This window comes from Lygodium microphyllum, chromosome 28, assembly GCF_053477565.2.
Source record: "Lygodium microphyllum isolate KBCC chromosome 28, Lygodium_microphyllum_v1.1.10, whole genome shotgun sequence".
Lineage (NCBI taxonomy): Eukaryota > Viridiplantae > Streptophyta > Polypodiopsida > Schizaeales > Lygodiaceae > Lygodium > Lygodium microphyllum.
Window position 1 is genome coordinate 107,722,377 of NC_141162.1, and position 12,161 is coordinate 107,734,537.

The 12,161-nt window shown below is 37.4% G+C and overlaps 1 protein-coding gene across 4 annotated transcripts; it reads right to left on the minus strand.

The window, feature by feature from the left end:
* Window positions 1-948: 948 nt before the first annotated feature.
* LOC148011843 (DNA ligase-like protein) lies at window positions 949-3,637 on the minus strand. Of its 4 annotated transcripts, XM_087670887.1 has the most exons (8): window positions 3,460-3,630; window positions 3,137-3,226; window positions 2,987-3,046; window positions 2,870-2,909; window positions 2,685-2,778; window positions 2,541-2,600; window positions 2,347-2,438; window positions 952-2,189 (listed from the first exon to the last, which is right to left on the minus strand). In XM_087670887.1, exons 1-8 carry the CDS (start codon window positions 3,561-3,563, stop codon window positions 2,109-2,111), a joined length of 621 nt encoding a protein of 206 aa, XP_087527013.1. In that variant the 5' UTR covers window positions 3,564-3,630; the 3' UTR covers window positions 952-2,108. The 4 variants fall into 4 exon arrangements, with proteins under 4 accessions (XP_087527012.1, XP_087527010.1, XP_087527013.1 ...); XM_087670886.1 differs by having other exon boundaries at window positions 949-2,438; window positions 3,460-3,637; XM_087670885.1 differs by having other exon boundaries at window positions 953-2,189; window positions 3,137-3,628.
* Window positions 3,638-12,161: the final 8,524 nt, after the last annotated feature.

A 12,161-nucleotide genomic window follows, 5' to 3' on the forward strand; every position in this document is an offset into this window, starting at 1 on the left:
TGAAGGTGTTTCTTGGATGTCCAAGGTTCAAAAGTGTACGGCTCTCTCTACCACTGAGACCGAGTATGTTACAACCACTGAGGCTTGCTAGGAGGCCATATGGTTGGGCCGTTTGATTCATGACCTTGGGATTGATACTATACCTACGCTACATTTGGATTCTATGAGTTCTATTCAATTAGCCAAGAATCCGGTCTTTCATGCGAAAACGAAACACATTGAGATGAGGTATCACTTCATACGTGGGGTCGTGAAGGACGAGTCTATTGACCTTGTCAAGATCTCCACTGATAAAAATCCTGCAGATCTGCTCACGAAAAGCCTCACTACTTAACGCTTTGCCTTCCTTAGGAGATTGATGACATTGAATGAGATGACATTTTTCCTCATCCTGTTATACAAGTATACATTGTACTATCTTTTCTTTTTCTTTTCACTCCTCACTGAGATAGATCCGCCTTTAAGTGAAAGATTATTGGAAGTAAAGGCGTCTCTGCCTAACCACCCGTGCATTACTGCACTGACAATACTTACCATTGCACACTGCAAGTGACAGACGGCTATCACCATCACTTTATTCTTTATTCTTTTAGTGATAGTTTGAATAAAAAAAAAGCCCAATCACACATTGTGATTATTGAAGTTCCCATTTATGTCTCTCTCTTCTTGCTCTTGCTCTCCACCATAGCTCACTTCCAAGCAAGCTTCGATCATTCTCACCTTTCACCTCATACATAAGGTTTCACAATTACTACATCAATCAAGTGCATGTAAATATTATGTAACTTTTGTTGATGCCTATACACAAAAAGTATGTGTATTTCATGAATGAGAAAAATAAGATATTCTCACTTTTAGGATTTTAAAAATCTTGTTGAAAAACTAATCTATGCATAAATCAGATGTTTAAGATCAAATAGAGAATAAGAGTACATCTCCAATGAATTCCATAGTTTTTGAAACATTAAATTCAAAGACAATTTATATACAAGCATACTTTGTAGCAAAATGGTATTGCTATAAAGATTGCATAAGTCTCAATGGATGATACAACAAGAATGTAAAGCCATAGCTCCTTCTAAGTGCATATGCCAAGCATAGTATTCCTTGGCTATGCATATGCTACTATTTATCATTGTCACTAGATATCCTTCCAAACCTTAACATGGTATATCAAAGATTGCACATGCAACAACCCTTCTTATGCCATGTTGATGGAGACTCTCCAATGAGAGACCGTCAATGCAAGTGGGCTTAAAAGCTGAAGTGAAAGGAAGGATGTACTATGTTGCAAGGTGCAAAGGATTGGATGGGAATGACAGGGCAATGACTAGCTTACCTAAATTCTCCAATATTCCAAACATAGCTTCGACATGTTGCTCTCTTTACCAAGGCAACAAAGGGCGTGTTGCACCTACGCATGGAACTTTGGAAGGCCGTGAGAGGAACCAATAGAGAATTACATGTAAAGTCAATGATTGCGACTATTTCATTGAAGATTTATTCGAATAATAAAAACTAAAGAGGACAAATCTTTAAAAATGTCAATATATACCTCACCATCAATCGATTACGAGTCACGACTATGTAAGATTTTTAAAAATCTACATTAACCTTAATCACATGGGCTCAACGAGGGACCCGTGCTGCTAGTAAAGAAAGAACTAAAGAGAGGTAGCCAAATGAATTTTTTCGTTGTGCGCCTGATTTCCATGGCTAATGGGCACGTGAGAAACCAAGTAGCTTTCACGAGATTGAAATTTTTCCTCAAGCGTTATGACAAACTTTATTGGCCGCATTGTAGGAACTGCTCTCAGAAACACCAACTGCACAAACTAAATCAAGTATTAAGAGACCTTACCTGTGACTTGGAACATGAGCATGAACTAAATGAACATAATAGGCCTTATCCTTTGAAAGGCGGTTAATCTGTTCATAAAACATGAGAGATGCAGTCTTAAACTGGCATCTCCGAGAAGTTCAAAGTGCACTCCCTTCATCACCAGACTTGACCACATCTTTCGTGATGCATCAAATGATATGCCGCACGTCATGCCAATCTCAACAGCTTGTAGGATCCAGTAGTCGCCTCCCCTGATAGCAACCTACTAGTCTTCCAGGTCATCGTCTGAATTGCTTTCGAGAAAAGAGCCCAGGGATTTTCTAAGGATGCTGAAAGACTTGCCTTCCTGTAGTTGCAAAATAGAGGTTTGTCAGATCTGTGGACTCCTAAGTCTGTCTAGGTACCTCTGTTTAACCTTTCTTCCAAGTTCGCGGAATACAAAAGCCAGAAATTTTAAGGTTCTCAAACAGGAAACTTGAGTCGCACAGCGCGGTGTGACATGCCTGCTTCTTCTTCTTAAGTGCATTTTCTGCGGCTGCAATCTGCTCGGCACAAGATTTCTGCAGCTCAGAGAAGACAGCTTTGTCCTTCTTCCCTACAGACAAAACCAGAAATAAGAAAGAGAAGAACGGAAGCACAAACAGAGGTGTGTCAAATCGTTTCCAAGATTTGGTTCGTAGAAGGATAAGTTTCTTGCTTTGTTGCTCAAAACGGGCGTTCAGCTTATCCTTCTCCTCTCCGAACTTCGTGAAAATGTCTGGATTATGAGAAAACCAAACAGTTTAGTTTCGGGAACAGCAAAAGCCATAAAAACACTTCGAGGTAAAAGAAAGTAACTGACCTTCGTAGGTTTGCATGTGAGTGGCCTTCTCCTTGCAAAACTTCTCTCTTGCAGATTGATACTTTGCAAACTCGCTCTGCAAAGCAGCCTCGTACTGCGACGTAAAGGCTCGAATATATCAAATGAAGTTCTTCTCAGCAACATACAGAAGTTATGCACAACGAACTTCTACAGATTTAGCTTACTTCTTTGCATAATTTCGTCGATACTTTGGCAAGGGTTTGCCTGCAACAAGAGCACATATTCCCTTTACTGCCGTTGATACACACGATGAGCACGAGTACTATTCTGTCACCACTCACCATTCTTTCTCTGTTTTCTGTTTCATAGCATCCGTCCTAGACTTGATTTCTGCAGCGAGGCTACACTTGCATATGGATCACTCCATTAAGTCCAGGACAAAAATTCCGGGACTCGCAATATAGAGATCGAATGAGTGAAGCTTATTTTACTTGTCGATTATCTCTTTATTCTTCTTCTGCCCGTCCCTTTGAGCTCTCTCCCGCACTTGCTGGAGAGCTGCAAGTATGCCTTTGATGTCGCTGCTAGGGTTTCGTACAGATGAACGGTCGATGTTAACTGAAAGCGGGACTTGATGTGACGATGCTAGATGCAACGGCCACAGGCAGCCATGCACCGCCATGAAATGGTAGAATACAGGTACGAAATGTGATGGAAATGGTAGAATACAGGTATGAATTAATGGAACGAGCGTATGTCTTTCAACTCCTGCACGCATGCTGATAAGAACTAGAAAACTGAAGAATGAAGAAACCTGGAGAGATCAAGTGTGGCATCGTCGACAGGTGAGGGCGCATCGCTGACGAGCTTGGAGGAACCGTCTCGAGCGCGCTTGAGAGTATTCAAATCTGTAGCCATGAAAGGAGATAGATGAATTTGATCCTTGGTCCAGTATATGAATTGAGTTTGATCCTTGGCCGGTATATATGTCATACTCACTGCTCTAAAAAACGAGCTCTAGTGTAATCCCACCTTCAAATTGTGAAATTTACTTTTAAAAATAAGTTTTGAAGGTGAGAAAACCTACAAATTTTGACATATTTTAATGTAATTTTGCTTCGATCTATTTCAAGCATTAGTGAAGCCCGTGGCCTTGGATGCCCAGTGTGTGTGACACGGGCCAGTCTCACAGGCTAGGATACCAAAAAAGGGCAACTTGCCCTTTACACACTCCGTACGCCCAAAAATGGGCCTACCTTGGGGAGCATTCAATGCCTTCCCCGTCTTGTTTCGGCCTTGAACAAGGGGGGAAGCTCCCCCGCCCTACCGCATCCACCAGCATGCATAGCCAATCATCATTCGTAGGCGAGCCCTGAGTCGGTTTTCCCGTTGCACTAACCGTTTTCCCCACTCTTCATATGCCATTTGTGGTGGATGAGAGCATGGGTTATTGATTCTTTGATCAATACAACAACTTTGTTAAAAGCTCTCTCTCTCTCTCTCTCTCTCTCTCTCTCTCTCTCTCTGTGTGTGTATAGTCAGCTCTTGCACGAGCATGGGTTATCGACTTCACTTATATTAGTACAGTGACTTTCTTAAAAGCATTGTCTTTAACTTCAAGCATGGTTGCCATTTGTGGTGGATGAGAGCATGGGATGTCGATATCTTTGATCAGTACAGTGACTTTCTCTGATTAGGCATTTGTGGTGGACGGGAGCATGGGTTATTGATTTCTCTGATCAATACATTGACTTTGTTAAAAGCTTTGTCTTTAACTTCAATAATTGTTGCCATTTGTGGTGGACAAGTGGTGGATGAGGTATATTTTTGGTTCGATGAGCTCTCCCCCCTGCATGAGCTCCTTCCCCTTCCCTAGAGCAATGGTATCCCCCATGCATGGACTCATTTGAGGATTCCATGATCAAGCTAGTGATGCATGAAGGCTGTTTGATCTGATTGGAGATTGGTTTCCCCCCTACATGAACTAGTTGCCTTTGATTGGAGGTTGGAGATTGATTAGGGATTGGAGTTTCATCATTCTAATCATTGATCACAGATTGGAGATTGATCATTCTAATCCAAGCTCTGATCATGGAACTAGTTGATCAGTCTAATCATTGATTAGAGATTGGAGATTGATCATTCTATTTGAGATTGGTTGGCTACAACAACAATCTGGACAAATATTTTTTGCCAAATCAAGTCGTATGATCGGATGGCCCTCATGCAATGCTGGCATACGATTATGCATGCATCATTTCCCTTTCTCTTGGTCTCTCTAAATTGTAGCTCATATCATAATTTGAATGGCAGTGTTGATCACAGGTTTTCTGATGATATCACAAGGAATATAGGGCCATTCCAAGCATCAGGCTAATGAAACGACAATCACGCGAGAGGAAGGAAGATCAATTAGCAGTTGCTCTCTCTCTCTCTCTCTCTCTCTCTCTCTCTATATATATATATATATATATATATATATATATATATATATATATATATATATATATATATATATATATTCAAGAAATGATTCGATAAGAAATTTTTTGGGTCTCATGCATGTGATTATAAATCATTGTGTATGCATTGCATCATCATGATAACTATCATGTATTGATGCAAAAATCTTTTATATTCTCAGCTTTTTTACATGAAATTTCATAGGCCATAAGAATCGTGTATTTGCAATTATGTTTTGCCTATGAAAGTTTATGGTCTTCTATGGTTCGGGTTTGTGTATCATTTATGCATTTGCATTGTCGTTATAAGAATCATCTATACATGCAAACTCATCATCATAAGTTTGTGCTTTATGGTTCATGCTTTGTATTTAGTGCTTGCTTTATGTCAGATTCAAGAAATGATTCGATAATATATTTTTAAATATTTTATATTCTCGGCTCTTTTACATGAAAGTTCATAGGTCATAAGAATCATCTATTTGCAATTATGTTTTGCCTATGAAAGTTTATGGTCTTCTATGGTTTGGGTTTGTGTATCATTTATGCATTTGCATTGTCGTTATAAGAATCATCTATCCATGCAAACTCATCATCATAAGTTCGTGATTTATGGTTCATGCTTTATGTTTTGTGCTTTGAGTAAGCTTTATGTCAGATTCAAGAGACATTAGCTCCAATGAGCCTTCGAAGATCACGCAAGATCAAACGACCAGCCAAGGAGCATGCAATAAGAAGGGTAGAAAGATAGAGGAGTCTCTCAGTGACATGGCTAGCACCGTGCTTGATCAATGTTAGCCAACCAAAAAGCAAACTTAGAGGAAAAGAAAACATTTGAAGAGCGCAAGCTCGTTATCATGGATATACTTGCCTCCTCAGTATATTTGGTCTATTAGATGTGATCAAAAGTCTTAAAAAGGAATGATGGTTTCAACAATAAATGAATCTGGAACTTTTTTTTTTAATGTTTTAAAGTGTACTTATACATCTCTCTTCAATTGTCTCATAAAGTTTCGTCAAATATTTTGACAGGCGAATGGACGATGAAAGTCTTCTATTAATGTGTGTCTTCGGTATTGTAGTTGCTATCACGGCGATGTGTCAAGAATCGCGTGGTGGGGGGACTTGCTTGAGATGTTGCGCCAAACACACACTGTATACACAAGAGGAAGCTCACTCAAGAACACAAGAAGAGAGATGGAGGCTAAAACGTTTCTTGCTGGTTTCTTCTTCTTCTTCCACACACTATACAATGTACACAAGGTATAGATAAGATACAACATAAAAAAAAGTGGCCTTCTAAGTCAAACAATGCATTACCGACTACACTAATCGACTGGCAAAATATCTTTGCCAGCTGTAGGTAGGTGTAACAAACTAAATATAATAAGTGATAAGTCAATAGCCATGTGAGTATCATAATGACCACCAACGTGCTAAGTAGATGTGCGGACTCATCTAGCTAGGCGGTCCATCATCAATGTCCGCACGTGTTGAGCTTGCCATCTCAACACGATGTTCCAACTATTGCTAAGTGATTTGGATGACAGGGATAATGACAGTATGCAATTGCATGCTTTGATGGAGTGCATGGCTCGAGGTTACGTCACATGTCGAGCTAGAATAGGTCAACGAAGGCACGATCGTCGATCATGCTGGGAGTATCCAAGACCACAAACTTTTATGGAGTAGGGGCTTCTAGGGAGTTATTCGAACTGAATGTTTAAAAGGAGGTTAAAAGTTAGCAGGAGTACATTTAAATATCTCACAAAGTTAGCACCACAAATGCGACACAAGAACACGAACTATAGAAAAGAAATACCAGTCAAGAAGCATGTCTGTGTGGCCCTACATCGCTTGGTGTGCGGCTCAAATTTGGAACTTATACTTAATTTGTATGAAGTCTCGACTTCGTTTACACAATTGGTTGTTTTGGACTTTTGCGATGTAGTGGCCGCATCTGGATTACATGATATGTAAATAAAGTGGCCAACATCACAACAAATGCAAAAATATGCAGATGAATTCAGACCCTTTGAGGTACACCGTGATGAAGACAACGATAAGTAAACTTTTGTTGCATTTGCATTGCAAGTGGAAAGGTGGAAGGAGGGGTGGTGTGCTAATAAATTTTCCCTCTTTCCACCTTTCCGTAGAGAGCTCGGTAGAGCCATGCCTCAACATCATGGTGAAAGGGTTCAACTCCCCTATTTTCTTTTTCATTACTAATTTCATTAGTCTGTTTTTTAAAAGTTTTATAATGCTCCTAGTTTTATTAGTCACTTTTAAAAAAGTTTTATTAGTCATTTAAAAAAAACTAGCATTAATGATTGTGCTTAATCATGTATTCAAATAATAATTATTATGTTGATAATGATCAATGATTTGTAATGCTTCTAGTTTTATTAATCAATGTTTAATCAGTTAGTTTTTTAAAGTTTTGTAATGCTTTTAGTTTTATTAGTCACTTTTTTAAAGTTTTATTAGTTCTTTTTTTTTAAATCTAGCATCGATGATTGTGTTTAATTAGGTATTCAAATAATAATTATTATGTGAACAATGATCAACATCCGTAGCGTCCCTTCATTCACATGCGATTCGGGAAGTGTCCGGTGCATAGGTGGTGGCCAGTGCGTAAACGATTGTGGATGGAAGATGGACGGACACTTATTGACAACAAAAAGTGTCCACTGCCCAATGTGTAAGCAGGTGGTAGACCCAAGTCAACTTTTCTTGTGCCCACCAACTGGGCACAGTTTGGGTGGCCAATGGCGATGTGTAACTAGCTTGATACTCCATGCACTTATATAATAATCTAGACATGTTCAGAGAAAATTGTCTTTCAAAGTATCTTCCCAACTTGGACTTCCAAACAACCAATAATATTTCTATTGTCTTTATGAAAACGAGCTATTTTTTAGATATTTTACTTGTAAAATTAACTGTGTACTCCTTAAAACTAGTCAAATTCAAGATGCTTGAAAATGACAATTCATCATAAAATGTATTTTTCTTTAAAGTTTGGCTAGTCTAAAATTCACAAAATTAAATGAAGGTACAAACTTTAGTTTTTGTGTGGTGGAGAATAATGTACGAGAATTGAATATGTGGTTTTTTAATGATCTTGTTGAATTAAATGTGTTATTAACTATATCTAGGCTTGAAATGAACACTCACAAGTTTTTGAAGCTTATCATATTTGGCTAGAAAATTTTCATATAGCATGCTACATGAGGCATTGTGTTGATAAGGAGTACCTTGCAAAACATAAAACAAAGAACGAGAAAATTGCTTGGCCAAAGTTTAAGATGTGGTGACTTTGACATTTTGCTATTTTTTTGGTTAAGAATTAGCTTATAACTTCATAAAAGTATAACAATAACATAAAACAGCACATAAACATGCTATACAAGTAGCATGTCAAAGAGCTAGCACAAGTGTCTTAATTGTTTCATAATTATAGGGGAAGATACCATTCCCTTATCTTTCGAGAAGATATGCCCTTTTTTTTGCTTTGTTTTATGTTCCACTATTGTTTGTTATGACAAAAAGGGAAATATGCACATTCTAACCTTGTGAAAGGTTGTGCATATGAATATTGTAGTTGCCTTTGCTAAAGTGAAGCTTGGAATGATAAGGAAGAACCGCCTGACTAACTACATTAATTCTAAGTGCAACAATCAATAATATTATGTTTAAAAATACCAACTAATAACAAATGATTTAATGGTAAATAACTAAGTACTCAAATAACTACATATGTAACAATCAATAAGTAAATTAACTATACACTAGTAAGTAAGTTAACTTCATGTTATCTAAATAGATTGCAGAAAAAATTTAAATAATATTTTTATCATCATTTTTCAAACAATTAAAAATTACAACTAACTTAACTAATAACCTAATGTATACTATTGTATATGATTAACTACATTGGTTATCTAATATTGTTAAGTTATGGAAAATAATGAACTATATTAAACATTTTGATTATATGTATTGACTATTAAATACTATTGAAGATTTAAAAAGTATATATATATATATATATATATATATATATATATATATATAACTATCTAATTAATAATATTAACACTTAAATTATCAATTGGAGTAAATAATAAATTATATTGACTAATCTCTCTCTCTCTACATTGGGTAGTTTTTTGTGTCACCTTCTCCCATCTCTTCCATTGTCTTCTTCCCCCATAACCACTTCTTGTTCCATTCTAGCCTTGCTTTTTGGTCTACTCTCTTCTTTCCCTATCCACTATGTCTATCTCCTCTATTGTATTCTTCCTTGGTCCCATCTATCATACCTCTTAGTACTACCTAGCTAACAATTGCAATACTCTGCTCGCCATTGATCATTGAGCAACTAGTACTCATGTGTGATGCTCTTGAAGTGCAAATTAATAGAAACTGCTCTAAGATTGAATCACGATTAGAATTATAGATTCAAATACAATTAGTTTGATCAAATCAACAATGAGTAGGTGATGATATCATGGTTTTTGAATACAGTGGTAGAAGACTATTTGATATTAAGGTAGTGTGAGTCAATGCGTGTTTGGTGGGAATGACAACAATGTCAACAATGAAATGAGAGAGAGAGAGAGAGAGAGAGAGAGAGAGAGAGAGAGAGAGAGAGAGAGAGAGAGAGAGAGAGAGAGAGAGAGAGAGAGAGAGAGAGAGAGAGAGAGAGAGAGAGAAGAGCAATGAGACGAACCTTGGGCAATGGGAGAGGAGGATCTTGTCACAAAATTGGGCAACATGGGACTAGAAAGTGCATAAGCAGCATGGGTAGCATGAGACTATGTAGCATGGAAGGAAGAATTGCCTGTCACACAAACCAACACCATGTAGTGGGGGAGTAGCCCCTTATGAGGCCAATTCATAATACACCTGTCATCATGAGGCCAATGATGGCACATGCCAATATATTTATAACCCCATAGGGATATATTTATCGCATTAACTTACAGACATACTTTAACCAACACATTAGACCAATTGGCAAGGCTTAATATAACGGTGAACATACTAGAGAGGAACCTACATACCTGTTTGATATTGTAGCCACCAACGTCTCAACTTTAGCTTCATTCACCATCACGAAGTCTCACAATTGCTTTATCGTTGCTTTGCTTTTGTTCTAGTTATTTATTTATGCCTTTACTTTGCTTTTAAAAGTGCCATCATTGTTTGCTTGTTTGCTTTTTATTCCCTTTTTGTTAGATAAGGAAAAAAATAGCTTAATTTTCAAAAAATAAGAAATTTAAGTTAAAGTTGAAAAATCAAGAAAAAAATAAGTGAGAATTTCTCATTAATTGCACATGTAAAAAAACATTTCAAATGTAAAAAATATGGTTTAAACTTTGAATATTAAAAAGGTTATAGCTATAAACATGGTAAATACATAGAATTTGATTCAAAACCCCCTCTAAGAATTTTTAGTTAAAGGTTTTTGTATATGATGCTATCAACATCACAACCCTTTTTTTCTTTCCCATCAAATAGTTGCTCACTTTTACACTATGCTTATTATAACACCAAAGATTTAGCATTGGTGTTCTCAAAAACAAAATAGTTACATACCACAATTGGTGAGCTATTTGTAGCATGCTAGATCTATGTCAATGAGTCTCATGGTGAAAGGTGGAGCGAGAGTGGAAGTAGAAGCGAAAGCAAGAAAGAAGTAAGAGCTATGGAGATTCAAGCACAAGAGAGCAAGATGGTGTGTGGGAACTCCAACATTAGCTTAGGGCAACCAAGGGTACTTTTCAACTTGCATACGCACTTACATGGCAATGCATTTAAGGAACCAAATCTAATGTAGCGTCATCTCCCAATCTAATTGAGAATGGGATTTTAAGCTGGATCCAGGGCCGAAATTGTGCCAAAATTCGTCATTTTAAAGTGGAAATGCAAGCCCACTGGAAGCGACAACGACAGATCCAATCATTTTAAGCATTAGTGAAAGATGGGTTTTAAAGTTGCATCTCAAGATAAATCCCTTGGCGGTTCTAGATTTCTAGAAAATTTTTCAAGTGACAGGACCAACAATGTTGAGTGCCAAGTAGTGTGGGGGTTCTAGATGGGCAGAGATAAATTTTCAAATCTTGATTCAGAGGCCGGATGTGAAAGATGCTAGACGTCAAGCGGGAGGTTGAGAAGGCGGCAAATGTGAAAGAGGTTTGGAGTAAGAAGAAGGGAAGGGTGTGATCTTTAAGGGCTCCCCTCCCCAATTTTTCACATGAAGTGGGGGGACTCTTTTTTTTTAATGAGAAAAAAAACATAAGGAGGGGAGGTGCATCATGTCAAGATGGGGAGAGGAGAGGGAGAGATGGCTATGGTGGCAGCCTCAATGTACCCAATGTAAACGATTACACCATGCTTCTCCTACATTTTTTCACTCTCCATCACCACCTCCAACTTTGCAAATAGTGGCCTGATCTGAAATCTCCATTTCTAGTCTTTCTCTCTCCTCCCTATTTCTTCTCTTGTGGAATGTTCGTGTGGGAATAATCAAGAGAAGGTCAGGATGAGATATGGTTGCTCATGGCTTGAACTGAATGAAGATAAGATGATGTCAATGCTGAGATGTGATTACCAGCATTGAGTGGAGCCTGAATTTAGACCAATTTGTTGGCCATATATGCAACTATAAAAATATAAAAGGTAGGAAATCCCAATAAGTCTCGCTTTTAATGAAATTTTGGTTCCTTTTTATGTTTGATAATGGAAATGATGTGCATATTGCATGAATTTTGATAAGAGTAGTATGTGATGTATTTGAGTGCTTTCATAAAGAAAATACAGAATTAGACATCATATTCATAAGAAAATAATTATCTGAAATATGAAAATGCACACAAAATATAGTTTTGACAATAATTGATAGAAATGGTTGAAAGAGATGTTGTGTGTGGATGAAATCATGTATGTTGGTTGCCATAGTTAGTCTTTGCTATTGTGTGATAAAAAATGGAAAAATAAAGAGTATTTATAGTAGACATAATTAGGAAAAATCAAGAAAAATAGCAAA